The following is a 24,553-nucleotide window of genomic DNA, read 5'->3' as shown; positions in this document are numbered from 1 at the left end:
AAGGAAGAGGGTTTTTGTTTGTTTGTGATAAACAAAAAACTAATCAATCAATTGCAACCAAATTTTTACTCATGTTTCTTCGCATAACTGAGGGTTTTAAACATATTTCATCTCGATAAAAAGTATATTACATAGTAGTGGAGATTTGCCCTTACTAAAGCACAAACTTTAATCAACTATGAACTGTGAGTCTCTATCACTGTGTGAGCTGGGTTTGACAGAATGATTCAGATCAATCAAATCAATAATGTTACTAAAATAATAGAATTAAATTTACGTTAAATAAAAAATCTGATGTGAACATCATATGACTTCCTTGTACGCCTTTTAAATTACATATACAGATTTTTAAAAGTACATAAAACTTTATTTCACTAATAACTTCTGATTTTTTAAAAATATTTTTTTAATTGTTATTACTGAATTATTATTTATTATAATTTTTTTTTACAATCACAGGTTAATAATTATTATAATTGATTATTATTATTATTATTATTATATATTATCAATATATTTAGGTTAAAAAAAAGGAAATGAAGTCGAATTCGAACCAAAATTCAATTTTTTTTTGATTTGGGGTGGTGCACAACTAGATGTTACAACAGTCCTAAATCCAAAATTTCAACATCCTATGGTTAATCATTTTTGAGTTATGCGAGATACATATGAACGCACATATGTACATACAGACGTTACGCCAAAACTATTAAAAATGGATTCAGGGATGCTGAAAATGTATATTAGTGTTGAAATCTGAAAACCAAAATTTTTCATGATCACATACTTCCTTTATTTCATACAAGGAAGTAATTAAAAATATGTCTGTTTTAACAATAATGGGGTTCCTGTGGGGACTGCATGTGAAGCTAGAGTGGTGAGATATGCGAGCAACTTCTGGAAGGCTAGACCAATCATCACCATCAACTGGTAATGAACGGTCCCTAGCGCATTGTTTGGGAGGTGCAATGGGGGGTCCTCTTATAATATCTCTGCAAACAATCATCGGATTTTCAAAATTCAAACTGGGTATTTGTTAGTAGGTTGAAGATACACTTTGCAGTACTTTGTTAGTAGGTACTTTTGCATGCATCAGGTACACTTTCGATCTAACAGATCACAATTATTCAGAAATATATAAAAAGTTGTCGATTATTTTCAAATTTGCAGGAAATATCCATGTTATCCCACAGAAGGTTTTAAACCATCAATCAAGGTTCTTAGCACCCTTGAAGGTTAAGATATTAAAAATATTCATCATTTCTTCACCCCAAGGAGGGTGAAGTTGTGAATTGAAGATTTTCATTAAGGAAAAAACACTTATTACTTTTACTTCATTATTATATTTCTGCCACTGTGGCAAAGAAATAAGTTGTGAATTTTTCATCATCAAAGGTGTGCATACTTTAGTTACAATAGTTATTATTATTCTATCTTTTGTAATTTAGTTTCTTTTTCAGATTTTTATAAAGCTTGAATAGTATAATTATTATTTATCAGTATTATTCTCACAACTATGAGGATAATGTACAGTGCATGTGTCCAGGGGGTGGAGCCCTCAGGTTAGGTGGGATAGGCAACCAAAGCAAGTTGTGTGGGTATCCAGGGAGCCGGTTCCTCTGGAAAATTGGGAATGGCAAGTGAAGCGAGCTCTGCGGTCACAAGTAGGGCCTTTGGCCCCAGGAGCCCCTGAGTTGACTCTGGAATTTTCCAGGACTGACCTGAGCTCCAAGCATCCAGGTTCTGGTTAGATGGACTGGCTAGCATATTTTTTATCTGCAAAAAGCCTGTAAGTTTTTACCTAACCAACCAATATACCAAGGTAATAGTTTTACCTTGGTATATTTCTTTACAATATTCAAAATTAATTTTATATATATGCCACTATTATTAGTTTTATCCTGTGTTGTAATTTTAGTAGGTTTTTCATTTTAAAAAAAGAGGCTTATTAGATTTTGCATTGCCATCTGTATGTATTTGTATGCACATTTTACATTATGATCGACAAAACATTGATGGCATTTACTACCCTCTTCAGTTACATTAGTATTTTTTTTTTGTTTTGGTTTTTAGTTCATTAATTTTCATTTTGTTCAAGTGAATCAATAAATGTGTTATAAAGTATTAATGCACATTAATTGCTTAATAGTATTAAGTTACTTACAATCAGGTAGCGTGATATATTCAGCAGTCTGTGATTCATAGTTCTAAGAAATCTGTCTTGGAATTGTTAATGAATGCGCCTGTCATTGTTTCTGCATTTTTTGTTTTTATCATGAGTTGAGCATTATGAATCTTGTGTTTATGTCCAGGCAGGAAGTTTAACTTACAATGCACTTTGTTGAACTGTATTCAAATAAATTAGTTTTGTCTTTCAGAATATAAAAAATCTACACTAAGACAATCTTTCACCATCATGTTTGTTGTTTGTCAATGAATGTGTTCGTTCTCATTATTATATAAAGATTTCTGCTAGGATGTTAAAAATAGGCGACTTCAAAAAAGTCTTAATCAATATTTTGTGGTATAGTGTAATTTTAACTTTTAATTTGTGATAAATTTTATATCTGAAATGTATTCTTCTGAAACTTGGTTGTGTACATGTGTTTTCAAGAATGATGAACACTCCAGTAATATTAAAACCTAATACAAGAGAAAACTGCTTAGTTTTCAATCAAATATTATATGTCACATATAATTAAGTATCTTAGGAGGTTTAATATATTGAACCTGGGTTAATGAGATCTTATTAAATAGGGGATGATAATAGAGCTAATTTGTGATAGCAATAGTCATTAATTATACTCTTTATATAAAGATAGAGATCATTTCATTACATTTGTGTATGTGTGATCTACAATTAATTATGAGCTTTTGGGGTGACTTTGTTAAAAGATTCATAAGGGTCATACCAAGACCACCACTCCTGCTACATATCTCTAAGCAGTTACCAATTTTTTTATATTTCCATATGAATTAATACATTTGTATCACTGCATTTCAAAATTTAATAATATTAATGTACTTACATGTTTCTTTTGAGCCAGCTGGGCTGCATAAAAATGCCGCTTATCAATCTATAAAAGGAAAGAATCAAACAAAACAAAAAGTTAAAACGTTACCAAAATGAGAGTAGAAATTTTCAATGATGTTCACTGTTTTTTTTTAATCACCTTTCATCTTTTGATAAACAACAAAAAAGATCATTCTTTTGTTTGCTGTAATAATAATTTTTTTTGGGAGGTAGATATGCATTTATGCACTGACTGCCAAGCTCCCATTGAATCTTATCAAACCACCATCCGTAGACTACCAGCTAAAAACACAACCCTTTCTACCAGGACTCAGGACGGAACCGTTTTACACATTTCTTCAGGCCGAGTTTTCCTATCCTTGCCTAAAAAGGCCACTACCTAGTTTTCACCTGGCTCAGGATTATTCAGGTTGCCTTTCTTGGCCTTGAGAATGCCCCCGAGGAATCGGGCCACACTCTCTCAGCTGCTCAGATTCCAGAAAATCATCGGAACCACGTTATGGGAGCGCAGTGCTCAGAGATTTGCATGTAGTGCCCCTCTATCTGCACATTTGAATAAGGTGTGCTTGGCATTGTTCCGTACAACAGGGCAATAGAGGCAGTCAGGGGACAGCGCTTTCCCTAGTTATTACAGTAGTAATAGTAGTTTTTATTTATTTTTTTATTTTATTGTACAATAGAAGAGTACATATAGCCTTGTATATCGCACAAAAAATACAGATGTTACAAAACATGTTCGAATGGCTACGAACAAGTGACTTGAAAAGTAAGACGCAAGTTGGAGGATTAACAAAAAGGTTTTGCAATCCATTTCACTTCTCTCTGCTCACATCTTATCTGCATGTTTAGAAAAATACAGTTCAGAGTCAGAAAGTATTCCTAGATCGGTGACACAGTCTACCGTACTGTTAGGAAGAGAATTTATTGTGTTTTTAAAGTCGGCAACAATAAACATATTCTGTTCTCCTATGTTTTATCTTTGAAAAAATTAATGGCATATGAATTCTAATAGCCCAAAGAAAAACAGGGTTAATATTGTGTTACAAAAGAAGGTGATCATTTCTGTTTCTGATATATAGAAAAATTTTAAGCTCAAGATATATACTCAGTCCAACAGAGATGAATTAAGCAATGTCGTTGACAAAAAGTTAAAACAGTAAAGGACCAAGGTTTGAACTCTGTGGAACTCCAGATTTTGCAGAGAATTTTCGATGGGAAGTATATCTAGCATACCTAACTGCTCTGTTACTCAATTATGAAGAAATCCACTTAAGATGCTCACAAAATTCAAATCCGAGAAACTTCCTTAAGAGCAGGTAATGCGGAATTTTAGCAAATATTTTTTTTTTTTTTAAATTCGAAACAGATAGCCTCCATCTGATCTTGACTCAAGAGTAAGACCGATTTAGAAAAAATTAATGATCTAGAAAAAAATAAGGTTTGAGGTAGTGGAACGGTATTGCATGATTCCATGTTGAGAAACGGCGATCTTATGTTGGATATTAGGAAATGTATGAAAGGACAGGATTGTTTCAATATTTTTAGAAAAAGAGGTAAGGAAGGAAATAGGACAGAAATTAGTAATAAGGTAATACCAGGCTTGAGAATGGGAGTAACGATCGCATTCTTCCATAGGTTGGGGAAAATACTTGATTTCAAGCTCCAGTTACATAATGAGGCAATAAATCTATGTTTAGAGACATACTTCCTAAAACTTGAAGGCTTAACCGTTAGATCGTTTTCAGTGAACTTAGCATGGTAGAATTATCTCTTGAAAGTAACAATAAAACATTCTTCCGTAGCTCTGAGAGGGTGTGGTAGTCAGAAGCAAGTCTCGTTCTCTTAAATCGTCGATGTACTAGATTTTTCTTTTTAACAATTGAATAAGATTAACTGAAAACTACGACGGAAACCTAGCAGATCGACGGCGAGTAACAGGAATATTATTGGCGATAGCCTCGCTGATCACATGCTGGAAACTCATCACAGCCTCATCAAGGTTGTGGCCCAGAAGAAAATTGGCCCAATCAGCACTGGTCACGACCTTAAAGAAAGCTTCAAAGTTCCCTTTCTAAAATTATACATGGGATTATTCATAGCATTAGCATGAATAAGCGAAAAGTCATTTATGGTCATCCAGAAAGGAGGATGCAGCTTATCAGCGTACACAACACATTCGAAGAAAGAGTAGAAACAGCTACATTAGTCATAGCAAGATCTACGTTAGTTTCCTGTACAGAATAATGGTTATAAAATCCCAGGTTCTAAAAGTTTAGAAGAGTAATTACAAACGGAAACAAACACATGATCATGCCAGACCATACAGGAGATATTGAAATCACGAGTTATTATTACATCATATTTCAAAATATTTATTCGTAGAATTAAAGATACCAAAATATAGCTCCAAAGCAGATGGGTGCACAGATTTAAGAAAATAACGAACACCAATTAACAGGCTTTTGAACGCAGTTCGTGGTACCTCGATCCAAACTGACTCAGAAGTCATCTCCAGATCCTTATATATAACACAATTGGTGTTTTTAACAGTAATTGAAGATCCTCCACGGTCAAGAACGGAATATTCATAGTCTCTGTCAGACCGAAATACATTATATGACTCCGGAAAGATATCTACGTTACTGTGGACTTCAGAAAGCCAAATCTAAGTCAGTGCAATAAAAATCATAATTAGAATCAAAAAAAGTTGCGTAAACCTCGGCATCCTTAGTACGAAGGCCACGAACATTTTGATATAATAGCAAGAGCTTTGTCATTAGTCCCAATAGTACCATTCTTCGCTGGTGAATTGTAGACTTATCAGTTTTCAAGGCCCCAAAAGACGGGGAAATTAGAATACCTTCTGGCCAAATATCAATATTATTTTTTTTTATTACTGACTTTGCTGTAAACCTCACTGTGGAAAGAATTGTAAGAGGAATATTGAGTTCTCAATTTGTTGTATTTTATATGTTCGAGGTTCAGATCTAACAGTTCCTTCACATCATCGACGGTTTCGGTAGTATTAAATTTTGTGGCAATATTGGACTTTTAGGTAGATTTCATAAGAAAGCTACCTATTTTAATGGGTTTTTTGAGCCGACTTCCGGGAAATTTCGACATATCTTCGCGTTTCACATCCCCCAGCCACCAAAACCACCGTCAGTTCAAGAGTTTATATATATATATATATATATATATATATATCTTTCACTTTCTTTTGGACACGATAACTGCCGTCATTTTGCGCCAGTCACTTTTTCAAATCTATACATAAAATATAACGACCCAAAATCTCCGTTTTTCTTTAAAAAGAAGAAACCACTGTAAGGTGGAAATATTTTTTATTCCCTGATTAGCAGCAGTGAAATCAACCTCTCTGTCTTCCGGTGTGCCGAAAGGGATTTTTTTCTTCTCAGTATGAGAAGAGACCAAATTAGTTTTGGTTTTCAAACTACCACATCTGATTGAATTCTTATTATTTTTCTTAGAGATTCCAACTAAAGAATCAACAAACTTGGAATGACCAGCACTTCTGGCAGAAAACATTTTCCCTTTATTTCCGACAATCATCCAGTGCAGATTAATTGATTCGTCATTATCGGGTTTTTCTTGATTTTTCAAGGATTCATAATTAGTAAATTTATTATTACTTTTGGTAAGAGATAGTGGAACCTTGACTGTAGTACACCTCTCCCTATTAACACGTTTCCATTTGAGATCGAAGAATCACCATCTACGCCCAAAAACAAGCCTGAGCGTGTTTTGCAGAAACATAATAATTATAATCCGTGCTGGGTTACCTTTCCCTCATCCGACGCATCCCCAGATGGCAGATAGGGGGATGCTCGGCAGATTTTCTGGGTAGGTGGGAAGTTTTGCGGACCAAAAAAAGTAATCGGCAGGTGTGTTAGCAGCTCATCTGTCATATGTAGCTTACTTTAATCACTAGAAGCAAAGCCTCGTGTGTGCTAGTTAACGAGTTTGTATCTGGCACACTAAGACGACGGACTCCTTCTGGAGAAGAGAGCAGCCAGCTGCCTCTCTCTTCAGTCGCTTGGTGAGCAGCAGCCTGGACCATCCGTTGCTGCAAGCAACGTTGTACCTGAGTTGCAGGAGCCCGTCCCTACATCCCGGGGTAGGATGCGGTTTAAATGGACAACGGAAATAAATACCTTCCTTTACCACTCCTACCTTCAACTAATAGAAATGAGACCACACAGCGTTGAACTGCACCGCATCATGGGTGAGTGCTTCCCTGAGCTGCACGGTAAAAGGTCCAAAACATTCTGAACAAACGCAGGTCCGTTTTTACATCGCATTTGGTGCCCGGGAATATTGTCAGAGCGTTCAAATTGGAGGTTTCGAGGGAGCTCGGTTTGCTCTCCAGCTCATCTTCTGATGATAGCGCGGTGGAAGAAGCACCAGTTCCTCCAATCCTACGGCTGACCTATTTGCGGAAAATTCGGTACGCTATGATTGAATGAATCCGACATTACGATCAGGGACCCTAAACTGTCGGCAAAAAGCGACACGAAAATCATTATCGATCACATCAATCAGTTGTTAGCTAGCAAAGTTAAACACGTGGCAACAATCCAAGGCCTTCATGATCTGATTTGCATCAGTGCTCTCACTGTGACGGTAGCAAATAACCGGCGACTTATTTGCTATTGAATGCTAACAGGCGGAGCTATGAAACGAGACAGACATAAGATGCCGAATTTCGTTTGACAGGAAAGTCAACAAGCTGCGGAGAGAAATTGGTCGTCTGACCCCATTTATGGCAACTCAAAACCCCAGTCAGAAAGTGCGATCTGCTGCGGAGACCATTGTCAATGCCCATAGGAGCCCGGAAAACAACTCAATTTCTGAAATCCTAAATTTATTGAAGAAACGCCTTGCGGTAATATCCATCCTGTAAGATGCGCAAGCTTTACAAAGTAAGTAATGGGCGACGTGAACAAAATCATGTGTTCAAAACCAACTAGTGCTAGTTCTATAAGAGGCTGCAAACAGCAGCTGAGCAGCAATGCCAGTCTTCGGCAGCTCCTTTCAAAACAGGCGTTTTGGACTACTGATCTTCAATCTGGTCGAGCTCGTTACGACATCGTGGTGAGGCATAGTGGATGAATCATGAGTAGAGAAGAGTAAACTGGATACCATCTATGGTTGACATTATTGTGACTCCTGCTGATGTAATCCGGTCTGTTACACGATCCCACAATTGGAAGGCACCCGGGATCAATGGAGTGCAGAACGTTTGGTTCAAGCACTTCTCAGCCGTACATGGGCGACTCGCTTAGTTTTACTCGGCAAAATTACAGAATATGAGTCTTATGCCCAAATATTTCACCGGAGAGTGATCTACCTGATTCCCAAAACTGTTCCAGTTACAGCCGACCCTGCAAAATACCGATCTTTATCTGCCTCCCAACAATCTGTAAAATTTTTATATCTATCCTGTGCGCTAAAATTTCTGACCATCTAAAACGGCACCAGATTATCGCGAAAGAGCAGAAGGGCTGTCGAAAGTGCAACAGGGGTTGCAAGGAACAGTTGGTAGTACACAGTGTTCTCTCTGTTTCGCAAATCAGCTCAATCGGTAAGGTCTTGTTTTAAATCTTGTGTTAATAGTAGGATTTGTATAAGCATCTGACACCGATGGGAATGTCGCGCGTGGCATTCACAGCGATGGCATCCTGACTGAAGCAAGATGGAATATGTCTTAAGACCTTTGAAGGTGACCTCCGGTAAAGGGCTAGGTACAGAGGTGGTAGTACATGCAGCGTGCCTCAATGGGAGGAGGTGAGGAGATATGAAGGTCTAACCCCACTCCGCCTTAGCGACACCGACTATGCCCCCCTGAACGAGGTCCCCAGTAAGAAACAGAAGATGAATGCATGGTGGGCGAGTGAGCTTCACGGAAGATTTGCCGCCTCCGTGTTGGAGGAAGGAATTAATTGTGCTGCCTCCTTTGAATAGCTGAAGGACGCCAAATTGTTCGTTGAAACTGAGTGATTTGCATTCGCAATTCAGGATTCGTTAATCAGCACGCTCAATTACGGAGGCGCATAGTCAAAGACCCAACCGTGCTCGTAGACAACTGCCGATCGTGTGAGTACAAGTGAATGCGTGGAACATGTGATTAGCAGCAACCAGATCCTAGCCCCGAAAGAATACACATCACCTCAATAACGTGGCTCGCATCCTACACTAAAGACTGACCTTGGTCTTGGCACCTCTTCATGTGTCCGTCCCTTATTACAGGTATGATTCTCCGTCCGCATTGCAGAATGACCGCTATAAGATTTATTACGATCGTAAGGTCTTCATGGATAAGACAGTGGCCAACAATCGTCCAGATATCGTTGTTACTAAAAAACAGGAAAACATTACCTGGATCATCGACATGAATACACCACTGGCCTATAACATCCAGAAGAAGCATGCTGAGAAACTGTTAAAATACAGGAGTTTGGTAGATCAAGTCAGGGAGATCTGGAATCAGGAACAAGTTATAACAGTGCCCACCGTCATCGGCGCACTAGGAGAGATTCCACACTCACTTCACAGGTCGCTCAAGACTATTGGCCTTCAAGTTTGCCTCTTCCTGCCAATTAAGAAGACCGTAATTTTGGATACATGCGCATTGATGAGAAAGTATATAATCTCCGAACTTGGTAGATGATGACCCTTGCGCTCTGATGCATACCATGATGCGATTGCTAAATACGTCTGGAAATTATGAAACTGTATGATATGTAAATTTTATCACCTACGCAAAAGTTTTTATCCCGTGCCTTGCTTCTTTGGCCGACTGTGAATAAGGGTTTCTTTACTACCGGGTATAACCGTGATTTACGAAACAATATAATGCCCCTTTCTTTTTCCTATTTAGCCTCCGGTAACTACCGTTTAGATAATTCTTCAGAGGATGGATGAGGATGATATGTATGAGTGTAAATGAAGTGTAGTCTTGTACATTCTCAGTTCGACCATTCCTGAGATGTGTGGTTAATTGAAACTCAACCACCAAAGAACACCGGTATCCACGATCTAGTATTCAAGTCCGTGTAAAAATAACTGGCTTTACTAGGACTTGAACGCTGTAACTCTCGACTTCCAAATCAGCTGATTTGGGAAAACGCGTTAACCACTAGACCAACCCGGTGGGTAATATAATGCCCCGGACAAACCCAACCACACGTCCGTGCAATAACATCTATGCACATGTTCGGGGCGGGTAATGACATGGTGCTTCGGTACCTTTACTTATGTTGGCCAACGAGGCAATGGCTTTGCTCAGTTGCTGCCTATGAAATTCGGGATTGGCGGTCCCGTGATCTGTTTTTGCCGATGCTGGGCAGAGTGCGGACAGGAAGTGCTCATTCCTCTTCCCGTTTATGAAGCCGGGTTGGGAGTGGGCTGCTGTGAGCTTACTCTGCCGAAGACTTGCGACGACCAGTGTAACTCAGTCCCTCTTCGACCCTTGGCAGGGATTGTTTCATGGATAAGGGAATCTGAGCCCTTACTACAACGTGAGAGCCCTGGGATATCGGTATCGTGGATCAGGCAGTACCTGCCTCCCCGGTCCTGGTTTAATATGTAAGAGGTGGCTGGCTGGAGGGGGGACACAGGCAAGATCAATGATCCGGGGCACGTCCAATCGCTCTCCGCTCGCACCTTGTGACATATTGACTGGCAAACTAAGAGTATGGAACATTCTACTTCCACAACTTCCGTGGCATAGGGTGAACGTAAAAACCCTCTTTCTGGAGAGCATTTGTCTTCACAAACGAAGAGAAGGAATTTATATCATAAAATTATTTTCATTGGTTCCATTGTTATAGCCAAATAAAATTTTAATTAATGAAATATTTGGATCTTACAAGCGGAAGGCACAACGGTTAAAATTAGACTTCATCTTTTTTTTTAACTTTTTTTCAATTTAAATATATTGATTTATTAATAATTATTAACCTCTGATTGTAATTTTTTTTACGATAAATAATAATTTAATATTAACAATAAAAGAATTTTAAAAAAAAGGAATTTATTAATGAAATAAAATTTTATGTACATCTCATTTTAAAAAACTGTGTATATGTAATTTAATCAGAGTACAAGGAAGTCATGTAGTGTCCACATCAGATTTTTTTTATGTAAAAAAGGGCTAATGGCCACAGTAGTCAATTATCCTAAAACTAAAAATAATAACAACAATAGAATTTTATTTCCTTTATCATCAATGCAAAGATAAATATTGTTATGTAAATTTTAAGGACATTATTTTAAGGACCTGAGTTGAAATAAAAGTTGCTTTTTGTTAATCACTAACAAGTTAGCCTGCTTCAAAAATAAATAAATAAAATTAATTCTTTATATGAATGCTGTATTACTGTACAAGCATTGCATTTATTTTTTATGATAGCTCATCTAATTAGATAGTAAATTATTTAATCCTTACAAAAGACCACAGAAATAAATGCCTTCTTTCAATTTTGGTGGTGAGTTGCTGTGATGAAACAAAAAAATGCAATAACACACCATTCAAATCATTACAAAAAACAGTGATATTCATTTGAAATCATGTTTTTGATATTACAAAAACAGTGATATGCTTATAGTTAAAAAACTAAAAAAAAAGTGTTGTGGGCACCATATTATTTCCTTACACTCCTATTAAATTACATATACACATTTTTTGGTGCACTTTTTATACTTATTTCAATTGAAAGTGAGAGACAATCCTCCAATTCTTTAATAAAGTGGGCACTTATACAATTGCTGAAATATTAGTTTTTATTAACATCAAATATCTGAAAATAGTTAAATCATAATAAATCACAAGAGAGACATTTTAATAATAAATAATTAAATTATCATTTTAGATTAAATCAATCCTTCCAAAAACCTAGAATTCCATTCTGATCACTCATAAATTCCAAAACAGAACCTGATTCTATTTCGAAAATAATAGATAAAGTATGAGATAAATATTAAATCTATACTATTACGTAAAGGGGAAGTGGGTTTTTTGTTTGTTCAGGATAAACAAAAAACTACTCTATCAATCGCAACCAAATTTTTAGCCATGTTTCTTCGCATAACTGAGAAGGTTTTTAGATATATTTCATCTCCGGGGCCGGTTGAAGCACAGATTTTAATGAATTGAGTTAATGAACTGTAAGTCTATATCATTGTGTGAACTGGGTTTGAACTGAATGTTCAAATCAATCGAATGTATAGTATTGCAAAAATAATAGAATTAAATTTACGTTAAATAAAATAATATTAAATAAATTTTAAAAATTTCTGTTTAATAATAATGGGCTTCCCATGGAGATTCTGTATGAGACTAGAGTGATGAGGTATGCAAGCACTTCGTGGGAAGATAGACCAATCCAACAACTGGTAATAAACAAAATTTGTTATAATTTGTTTGTGTACTATTTTCTGATTTCTTGGTAGCAAATGAAGATATCAATTTGATTTTTGGTGTATGTAATCTTCCTTTGAATATCTAAAAACTAATTTCAAGATTTTCTGAAATTCAATCTTGAAAGGAGTAAAAAAAGATAAAATAATTTTGAACATGTTTGCAAATTTTCCCAATTTCCAACTATACGTAACGAGATATTCAGTAGATTTGGTCTTAAAAATACTCTTCAGATAAATATCTTAAAACCATTTTTTTTTGGGTGCGATGATGTGTACAGTGCACCAGCTAAATCAGCACAGCTACGGCCATTGTTACTGCATGTGCAACACAACTGGCTGCTCCTGCCTTTGGCTACTTGACAAAAAATATAAAATAAAAATATATTGACTGTGACGGGATGCTAGTACATCATACATTTACAATATATGCATATAATGAATATGAATTAATTTATATAAACTATAGTATTAAAATGGTTTCTTACAATATAAATATTTCAAATGTATCTGTTGAACATACTGTAAATATAATTTAAAAAAAAAACTTAAAATATGGATGTTAAATAATAACAAATAACATAAATACAATAATTCATAATGTAAACAAAATTATTTTATGATAAGTTATACATTCAGAAAACAATAAAGGTTTGCTTTCAGTCATCTTTTGAAATACTTACACAGCATTTTCAGAAGTAAAGTGTGTGGTGTTACTCATATACATGATTTTTTATACTAGGTAAAAGAATATAATGTATATGAGTAATATAATATAATGTATATTTAACTACCACAGTGTGTGTTTACACTTTAATTTTTATTTTTTATAAAACACTTTTGAGCAACTTCTCTATGCAAATTTTTGTTTATGTTTATTATTTTATTTGATTTATTAATTTAAATTTATGTACTCATGTCTTCCAAAAACTCAATTTTATATTTTATTTATAATGTTTGTAAAGTAGACATTAAAAAATATCTTTTAAGGGCAATAGCCTTCAGGTAACTTAAAAAAGCATCTTATTTATACTGTAGACAAACATATTTCAATTTTTTCTGAAATAATATATTTACTATAAGCAAGTATATTCCCAACTTTCATGAAATTGTATTAAACTTTTGAAGATGATTTACATAATTCATATTAAAAGTATCTTTTTAATTTACATAAACCTTCCAAATGACTGTCAATAATGCTTCTGAGCAGTAAAGATCTACAACTTTTCTATTGAAAACAGTGAAAATAACCAATATGTAGACTTGAATGTTGTTCATCTAATTCTGGTGACTGCTTATTAAATATGAATGTGTAATCATTGAATATGATTAATAAAATTAAAATAAAGACTTTAAAATTATTTTCTCACCACTTACAGGAGGATGATAAAATTCATCTAAACCATAAACTTTCTCTGGCCTTTCAGATACACCTTTTTTTGTTCTTTCTTCAATTTCATTTATGTACTTATAAACTGCAGAATTAGAAGTATCAAATTTTGGTGGTATATATTTACAGAAATTTACTCTGGAAGAAGAAGAGAACTGAATGTATTAAAATACCTAAAATTGTTTTTATTGATAAATAACTAAAAACTTTAACCCATGGAATGCTTAATACTGAATCATCTGCAGTTAATTCTACATCACATTAAGTAGGCTGTGTCAACTCGTGCTTCCAAACAAATCCTGACTAAAAGTAACAATTGCACATTTGTCAATAGCACATTATATAAGGGTAAGTAAAAAAGTAAAGGGAAATTTTGATTACCCTCCCAATCATATGTATGTCAGCAATGATTGTTCTGCTATAACTCATAACCCTTTCAGCTGTTCATTGGAAGTACTGTTTCATTGTTAGCTATTTGTAATTGTCTCTAAAAATCTGTTTAAAATGAGTGTTCCTTTGTCTGATTGCACCAAGGAAGAAATGGGAGCAGTGATACATTTCCTCTGCAGTAGCAATTCTAAGAGAGTTGTTTGAGTGGGAGCAAGATCTACAAATGGATTGATCACTAAAAGCGGTAGGATTTCTCTCTGTGATGAAAAGTAGGCCTTCACTTCAAAGAGTAACATGATTCTTTAAACTTTCATCCATGATTCTTTAAACTTTCAAAAAGGCTTTGCTCACTGGGTTCCACATCAATTGACCTGTATCCACAAAGAGATTGTTTGAAAATTTCCCAGAAGCTTTTGAAACATTACAAAGATGAAAGGGAGTCATTTCTTAAATAAATAATAACTGTTGATGAAACATGGGTCCATCACTTTCAACCCAAGAGTAAGTGACAAAGTTTATCTCCCACAGCAAAAAAGTTAAAAACTCAGATGTCTACTGGAAAGGAGACTATGACGATATTCTGGGCTATAGAAGGTTCACTTTTTATTTACTTCATACCTAAAGAATTAGGAAACAGTGACAACTACTGTGAGCTATTACGTTTAATGAAGCAGAAAATCAAATCCAAAAGACATGGTAAACTTTGTAAAGGCATGAGTTTGCTTCAGGATAACGCTCAACCTCATACAATAAAAAAAACAGTCCTTTGCCTTCAAGATCTCGGTTTTGAGCTGCTGGACCATCCTCCATATAGTCCATACCGGGCTGCAAACAATTTTCATCTTTTTGGTCCATTAAAAGAATAGTTGTGAGTAATCATTATGAATCTGATGAAGAAGCTATAGAAGCAGTGAAAAATTTTCTGCACACCAGACTGAAAACTTTCCTCAAGAAGGAATTCAAAAGCTCATTATAAGACGGACTAAGTGCATAGAAGTAGGAGGGGATTATGTTGAAAAATAATGCATGTATCATTTATGTAAGTACAAATAAATATATTGATTTTTTGAATTTCATTTACTTTTTGACTTGCCCTCATACATATGTCACATATAATTTATTGCCAGCTGATACTTAATACCATGATTGTATCTGTGTGATTCTATCTGTATCTGTAATGAATAGTTATCAAAGGGATTACTTGATCTGAGGTAATTGTCAGTATAACTAATGAAACAGAAATATGCCATAGTAAGGAACTAATTATTATACCGTATAGATTATGTCAATTACTGAAATACTCTTCCCCTGAAACTTGCTCAAATCTTGCACAGAAAAATGCAGCCACCACAGTCTTTCCTCAGATATTTGGCTCTATTATTTACAAATACGGGATTAATGATTTTATACAACATTAAAAAGTCTAAGTGGGATTTAACACAAGAAAAGATGTATGACAAGACCATTCATTCATAAAATTGATTTTTCATTGGTGGTTATTAATGAGTCTTATGCTTCATGGACTAACCACACAACAATAGGTGACTTGACTAACACACATTAAGTTAAGCGAGTACCTTCAATTCTGTTAGCCAGTCTGGTTTTGTAAGCTCAGTAACTTTTATCATGGGTCTTCCTGGTTGTTTACTTGACAGTATTCTGCTGTCTAGTGAAGAGTTGCTGGTATTGACTGCATCTTGGTCAATGAGATATTGGCAAGAGCCCAGAACAGACTATTTCATTAAGTGACGTTACTTAAGGGTAACAATGTGGTTCAATTTTGCTTTAATGTAGTGCCACATTTAATTTACCACAAGATATCTTTGATATCAAAACCAATAAAGGCCACTGACAGTTTAATCTAATTTTTAATACCCTTTTTTCCCCCTACTCTTATGAGCTGGACATACAGTTAAGTAAAACTCATCCAAGGGAAGGAAGCATTCTTAAACTCTAAGGGGTCCTCTCCACCCACCGGCAGTTCGGCCCCCCCCCCCGGTTGGATCTTTTCTCTTTTTGCCTGCCTCCAATCCCCACGAGGGGGCAACCAGGCCCGACTATGTCGTCCCCCCCCCCCCGGGGACCGGGCCTCGGTCTTAAATCGTGCCAACCTTTAACCGCCGGGGGAAGGGAACTAGGCCTGACTATGTTGTTCCCAGAACTCCATCCAGCGGCCGGGTCTCGGTCTTTTATTTCCCAGTCCTAGTAACCTCCTTTGGAGTCCCCACCCGTTCACCGGAACCGGCACATCTGGGCATGCCGACCCTCGCGTATGGGACTGTCCGCCCTTTCCTACACTAAAAACCACGACGTCTCCCCTCAGCGTCCTTAGCGCGTAACATTTTCATTGAAAACGTGTCAAAAGCCCTCCAGTTATCCTCTGAGGCCAGCATAAAGGACACCAGGTTCTCAGGTCTTAATCTTTCAATACCCTTGGCTTGGATTCGCCATAAGTGCCATACTTCACATTAAAATATGATGTGCGCTACTGTGTTCTCCCCGCTGCAAAACATGCAACAGGAAGAATCACGTCTACCAAATCTGTTGAGGTAATATTCGAACGTCCCGTACCCGGAAAGCATTTGTGTAATAAAGAAGTTCATCTCCTCGTGTCTTCTTTTCGTCCAAGTATCTAAATCAGTAATTAATCTCTTAGTCCAAGTAGCGTCATTTCCTGTCGTCCACCTTTCTCGCCATGCTTCCCCCACATTTGCCTCTACCTCGTTCTTCCCCATGCTCTCATAACGAAGCTCACACTCCCTAATCTGAAGATCGATTGGCAAAACTGAGGCCAACACACACGCCGAACTGTATGACATTGTTCTATATCCTGCTATGACAACCAACAACGTGCGCCGATTAAAGCTCTGCAGATGTACCTGGTTCCTTCTGACTCTCACTGCTGCATCCCAAACCGGGGCAGCATATAGCAGAACGGAAGTAATAGACGACATTATTAGCCTACGTTTGGATGCCCGTGGGGCCGCCTGGTTAGTGATCAACATATTCAATGACTTCAAGGTCTTCTCTGCGTTTGAGCAGCTCTCTACTATGTGTTGACTGAACTTGCATGCTTTGTCAATATGTACGCCCAGGTACTTAACCTCATTTCTGCTTTGCAATGGCTGTCCCCCTCACCATGAGATTTATTCTGCCAATTGACCTTCTTCCCGTTAATGTGATATAAACGCTTTTTTTGTGGAGACAGCTCTAATACATGCCTCCGCATACAATCGCCAACTGTATCTAAAGCCGCGTTACCTCTTTGTTGTAGCTCAGCCTCCTTTTTGCCGCTGACCAGGATGGCGAGATCATCGGCGTACGCCACAGTTTCAGTTTCCATCGGTAAGGGTAGACTGAGCACACTATCATGCACTGGAAGTCAGAGCAAGGGCCTCAAAACCGACCCCTGCGGTATGCCTCCAAAGATCTGAAATCTTAGCCTTCCGCTCTGGGTGTCCGCAACAATCCACCTGTCGTACAAGTATTCGGCGATCTGTCTCCTGAGATAAGCGCTAATCCCTTTTGCTGCAAGGGCAGCCATGATGGAATCCCATGTTAGTGATCCAAACGCATTGCGCACGTCTAACAGAATTAACATTGGCATTTTTCTAGTCCGCCAGGTCCCCTGTCTCTCAGGGGCAGCCCAAGTCACCACCTTCCGTATTGCCTTCACTGTGGACCGACCTCGCCAAAAGCCATATGATTCGCATGGATGCCCACAACCGCATTAAGCTCCTCTATCACACAGGACGCAAGTATCCTCTCACGGCCTTGCCCATATTGTTTATTAGGCATAAGGCGCCGGTACTCTGGTTCGTCACCACCTTGTTTGGGGAGGAACACCAATCGTGAATTTTTCTAGCACTCTGGAAAACACCTATTCTCAATTCCATAGTTGACAATGTTTGTTATTTCCCATGAGACGTTTTTGACTAATCCCTTAATCACTGCGTCCGGTATGCCATCAGGCCCAGGAATCTTTTTGTCTTTCAGTTTGAGGATGGCCGCGATTACCTCGTCCTGAAGCGCTTTCGGTCACACTCAATATATTCTGAAGCACCGCTATCTTCCCGAGGGAATAGTCTAGTTATTTGTCGTCTTGCAGTATCCTCCGTGAGTACAGGTAGGCATGGCGATCTGATAGGCCCGCCCCCATGGATCACAGTCAAGCTCACCGCAGAATTCTCGCAATTTGTTTATCTTCAATTGTTTGATCTCAAAATTCAATGAACGTCTTGCAGCGACATATCTTCTCGCGGCTTCTTCGTAATCGACCTATTCTTAACCGCTGCTTTCGGCGTCGTAAACACTGAAGTTCCCGCCTCATCTGCGCAATTCCCTCCGTCCACCAATATACCGGGTGAAATGTGTTAATTGCTCTGTGGGATCTGCCAGATCTCATGAACTATCAGATCCTGGAAGATCTCCAGTGATAATCTCCTCTTGGCACCGATTTGTCTTGCCACGTTTGAGACCACTGTTGCCACTTGTTTCTGCATCAACCTCGGTGGCTTCTGCGAAGCAACCGTCCGAAGCTGTGGTTCCTCGATTTCAAGAAGCGTGGCGAAATGATCGCTTGCAGTCTCATCCTGAAGAACCCTCCAACTACATCTGATGTGATTCCACCTACCGTCCAAAGTGGTCAAGTCCAGAACCAAAGTATGCCCTCTTGCCTCATAAGTTGGTGAGTTGGTGATAAGTTGGTGCCTCATTTAGATAATAAAAACCGTTCATCATAAGCTTCAAAAGGACTTTGCCTCTTCTGATCGTATAAGAACTGCCAGCAACTGCAGTTTTACAATTCAAGTCACCCATCAAGATTGTCTTCTTGGGCAATTCGGCTATGATGTCTTGTAGTCTCCCCATAAACACCTCGAACTCGTGAAATTCACAGTTTTGGCTGACGTTGGCCCCAATCAACAAGACTTCTGGTAACTCTACTGCTACTGCACCATCTTTTGTATAAAACAACTGCTAGCCCCACCTGCCGCTAAGATTCTGGATGGCGACGTCGCCTATCATATCTGAACACCAAACGCTTGTGGCCGCTGTAAATCTATTAGGCTCTGTTGTTACAAGGATGTCTGCGAGACCCCTCACCATTTCCCCCACTAAATTTTTAATACCTAAACAAAAGTAAAATTCAGCCACAAAAGAAAACAATATCTGAGGATACTGAAAAGATGCTTAAAGACATCCAATGAAGATGTAGCTTCATCGGATTCATGGGTGATTGAATTCTTTAACCAAATTACAATTGGGTGCTCAAATATTTCTACCTGAAGATAAAGTGTTTTAACATTCATTTATCAACATCAGTTCAGGATGAAAAATGTGCTAAAAAATCTGTCAAATCAACTTCAACTAAATCACTATCAAAAATATCAAAAAGGAAACCAGATATCAAAAGGTCATTCTACACATCCTCAAACAAAATGAAAAAAGAAGGCAAGTATCAGAGCATCTGACCTGTTTGAGATTTCATACTGGTAAAAGGTCTTCAATGTTTTATTAAAAAGTGGTTATCAAACAACTTACAACCATTCTCTACAGCTTTTAGAGGTAGAAATTTTTACTAGCAATTTTCAAAGTATAGAAGGCATTCTGTTCTGTCAATCCTGGAAACACATTAAGGGTCATGACAAAGCTTCACCTCTGCCAGATCTTATCTCAGCTGCTATACCATTTCTAGAAGACTATAATTTTATTTATTTAAATGATAGTAGATTTTTATTGCAACATATCCAACCAAAAAAGAAATTATCAAAATTACTCGTATTTATCCGAAAGATTTACAAAATAAATGGATTCATAAAACACAACATATACACACACTATATATAGTATCTGAGGATCACCTGAACAATGTTTTTTTTATTTTATTTTTGAAAACTTAATTTATTTCAATTAGTTCCACATTTGGGCATTTTTAAGGCATTTTCTGTCACTGTCTCTAAATGTGATACCTAATTATGATCAGGAAAAGACATTATTATTACTGTTGTGCAAAGAACAAACCCATCTAAATGACATGGATAAACAACAAGCAAAACTGAAATTAACAAAATATTTGACATAGGACAAAATATTACATCTAACGAAGATTTAAACTAGTTGTTTGTAATCTTCCAGAATACTGAAAGGTTCAGACCCTAGATTATTCATTCATATACATAAACAGTGACACACTAACTTCTTGGAAACAGTCTTTCAATAACATAAGGTAATCTAATTTCTTTTGGAAGAATATTTAACAATTTTGTTCAATATGAACAAAAAAAATTGTTCAGTTCTGATCAATATTAATAAATCACAAAACAGAAAGATACCAATTACAAATATTTATTATTAAAACGTAATTCAGGATTTGATTACCCAATTGTAGTGCCAACAAGGACTTCAGATTGTGAAATTAATGTTTCAGCAATATATTCTTCAGTATATGCATCCCTCGGCTGCACCCATTTACGGCCACCAGGTAATACCAATGGACGTAACTGTGGAGTCAACGGAAGTGCCACTTTACATGCTGATTCACAGACTTCAACACCCTGAAAATCATAAAAATTCATTAATACCATCATATATATGTTAATATTAAAGATAATCTGCTTAAAAAAAAAATTACTGTAAGACATACATAGGGTGTATGTTATAGGTTTTCAAAAAAATCACTCTTGCTTTAATGCACAATCTTGGGATAAATATTTTCATACAAAAATTAATCTCCTTAAAAACAACTTTTTATATATTTAATCTACAAAGTGTTTGAAAGTCCTGCACCCACAATAGGTGAAATTCTAATATTTCTGTTTCATTTTGTCGGGTTAGAGGTAATGATGCTGTCACAAGAGAAACATGTGGAAATCATCCTGTTGTGTGACCGTGAAGGTTATTTACACTGTGATATTAGTAATGAGTTTAATTGACATCATCCCAAACCCAACCAATATTACACAGTGCTATGGGAAGATTATTTTGCAAATTTAAAGAGGCAAGTAATGTTGTTGATTTGCCCTGATAGGGAAAATCATGGACTGATGATGCAGTACAAGAAACTGTGATTGGCAAAGTTCCATAAAACCAGCCTGGAACTAAAAGTTCCTCTATTCACCGTTCGTAATACCTTGAGGAAGGGAAAATTTTGCCTATTCAAGCTCCAACTCCTTTAACACTCCTTATGGAAATGTGTAGCATTTTAGACACGATAGAGGAGAATGCAGATTTCCTCTTCTCTGTACTTTCTTCCGTCATAGATATATAAGTAAGTATTCATATTTATATAAGTTACACACATTAAATAACTATCAAAAATGGATTGGTAATTCACACATGATTTATTCAGATATATATTCTCTGTGGTTAATAAAGTACAGCATAACTAATTAGATGTTTTATCATTGAAAGTTTTATTATAACATTATAGCTTATATTAACTACGGACCTCTAACATGGTAGCAGATCGCAGTTTTTAAACAATACATCTATTATGATGATGATGATGATAATTAGAGAAGCTCATTTATTGGTGAAGGAAATTGGGCAAAATCAAAAATTATTATTAAAACTATTTTAGAACGTGATGCAGTTTTTGATCTAGTTTGTGATAAATTTATTACACCTGGACCAGGTTCTAAAAATTATGAAAATAAATTTAAAACGTGGAAAAAGGCAAATGTAATAGCAAAGAAACATATTATTAAAACTCTCGTATGAAACTATTACTTTGTGGAGCTGCATGTGATACTCCAAAAGATGTCTGAAATAAATTGAATGAAAATTATGATATTCAGCCTACTGAAAATATATTTTTATTTCAACATCAATTTCATAATATCCATTGGGAATCAGTAGGTGATGTGCAGATTAATTTGGCAAAGTTTGATAATATACAGACAAAACTGTCGTTACTTGGTAATCCAGTTGATGAAAATGATTTATGTGCTCGATTGCTGCAAACTCTACCCAAAGATTTTGATAATATTTACGTACTTGCCATTATTTACCTATAGCAGAGAAAACAAGGGCGAAATTACAAAAGAAATGTCTAAATTATGAACTTCGATATACAAACAGAGATAAAAGAGATGTGGTTACAGCAATGATATCAAAATCTAGTGTACAGATTAAAAAACAAGGAAAATTGAAGGTTAATCAACAGAATTTCTTTGTCAAAATTTTTTATACAAAATGATCAAAAGTGTTGTTTCTGATGTGAAAAAGTTGAATATTTATTACAAGATAGTAAGATTGGTATAGTTTGTTTCAAATGTAAAAAGAAGGGCATTGACCAAGTCTTTTCCCTAATTGAGATGAAAATAAAGATTATGCCATGACATCTGCTGAAATGTAAAGAATACAAAAAACATATTGAAAGAACTTTTGTTTTGATATTGTTGATTAGCTTTTTCACTTGTTTTATTGATATATTATCTCATTTATCACAGAGGACTTGAACTACTTTTTAGTTTGACAGACATAAGAACCCTGATTTTTTTGTTAGGTATGATAGTTCAACCCTTCAGAAGTAATTTCAAAAACAAAAAAATCACCTCTTGATAACTTTAAAAAAAAATCATTTTAAAGTTTTTTAACATGAATTATGCATATATTATTTTTCATTTCAATTATACCCTATAATATAAGCTGTTATAATATTTTAATAATCAATTTACTATGTAAACCTGTTAATTATTCAAAAATACATTAATTTTTCAATACAATTAATACAGATACTAATTGCTTAAAAGATACCAGAGTTCAATTATTGATGTAAATTGTCCCACAAATAAAATTGCCTGTTGAAAATTTTATGAAACTTTTTTCCAAAGTACAAAGGATGTGTAATGAAGTGCTTGGTCATAGTAAAAATAGGTATAGAGGCGGTGGAGGATTTATGAAGATATGTGTGTCTTTACAAAGTGAAGCAGAAGAGGTAATAGGACAAGTGAAAAGTACAGTTGATCATTCAACAAAATGGAAACCGCAAAAAAGATAGAGAGATGCCACTGTTGTGAATAAATTTAAGTATTCAGGAGTTAAAAAGCTACTTATTATCATTGGTTTAGCAGAAGGGGTACAGCGAACAGCCCAGAAAATCAGTGCATTCAGATTTCAGATAGATTTGGAATAAGGGAAAAGTTAGTACATCTCATCCTGTGTAAGTTAAGAGCAGTAAATGTAATATAATCTGTAAAATATCTGAATAAATATAATAGTCTGCATGTTTGAGAAGTCAAAAAATTGTAAATATTACTTTCAATTGAACTGAATATTTTAAATTACTGTACAAATGCAAAATAAATGTATTCTCGATCAGTTGATATATTTATAATGCAAACTAATTAGTGTTTCATCACATAACCTACTACTTTCATAACAGAGAAATATTTAAAATGAGTAATACCTTGTTGTTGCTAACAGTTGTTTAAACAGTGTTCTCTCCTTATAATTAACTTACTCCAATTGAGTATGCACTTAATGATTAATAATTTAACTCAAAGAACTACATCAGTACCTTCACAATTGCAAAACAAAGAGTTTTCATAAAATTTTTAACCGGCAATTTTATTTGTGGAACAATTAACATCAATAACTGAACTCTGTTATCTTTTAAGCAATTAGTATTTGTATTAACTGTACTGAAAAATTATTGTATTTTCAAATAATTAACAAGTTTATATAGTAAACCCATTACTAAAAGATAATAAAAGCTTACATTGCAGGGTATAATTGAAATGAAAAATAATACAATTTACACAAAAACCTTTTTTTTTAAAGTTGTCGAGAGGTGAATTAATGTTTTTTTGGAAATTACTTCAAATGGGTTAAATTATCATATCCAACAAAAAAAATCTTAAAAAAAGTCTTATGTTAGTCGAATTAAAAAGGGTTCAAGCCTGTTATCTTATATATAATTACTCTGTCTCATACTTAAAACTCTTCATTCAAAACTTTTATTATTATATTGTTTGAATAAAAACTGCCTTGGTGCCATACCTTGGTTAGGTGTATTTATTTTGTCTATTAACCTTGCTGGTTCATATTTAGTAGTAAATAAAATACAGTGTTCAGTTATGTTGAAAGAATATATTTTCATAAGTTGTAATGATCATTATATGTTTCAAATTTTAATTTAATTTGTATTACATTGTTGAAGATATATTTATTTACTATATGTACATGTTAACTGTATTAAGTGTAAATTTGAACTAAATTTAGAATTAAATACATTGTTACATTATTAATATAAAATATCAGATGTTAACAAGGCCAACTGAATTGTAACAACTTAT

The 24,553-nt window shown here is 35.6% G+C and overlaps 1 protein-coding gene across 11 annotated transcripts in view; it reads right to left on the bottom strand.

Moving 5' to 3' along the window:
- Window positions 1-24,553, bottom strand: part of LOC142330832 (uncharacterized) — a 117,623-nt gene that overhangs the window by 3,505 nt on the left and 89,565 nt on the right. For 9 of the 11 annotated variants that reach the window (XM_075376276.1, XM_075376286.1, XM_075376285.1 and 6 more), the window contains 3 exons: window positions 20,634-20,809; window positions 13,853-14,003; window positions 3,030-3,077 (listed from right to left, as the gene is read on the bottom strand). In XM_075376276.1, coding sequence (XP_075232391.1) covers window positions 3,030-3,077; window positions 13,853-14,003; window positions 20,634-20,809 — 375 coding nt within the window. Of the gene's footprint in view, window positions 1-3,029; window positions 3,078-13,845; window positions 14,004-20,633; window positions 20,810-24,553 lie in introns of all 11 variants that reach the window. The other 2 variants (XM_075376283.1, XM_075376284.1) reach the window with 2 other exon arrangements.

This window comes from Lycorma delicatula, chromosome 10 (genome assembly GCF_047948215.1).
Source record: "Lycorma delicatula isolate Av1 chromosome 10, ASM4794821v1, whole genome shotgun sequence".
NCBI classification, from domain to species: Eukaryota; Metazoa; Arthropoda; class Insecta; order Hemiptera; family Fulgoridae; genus Lycorma; species Lycorma delicatula.
Note: the sequence above shows the minus strand (reverse complement) of the source record. Positions and strands in the feature narration are given on the sequence as shown.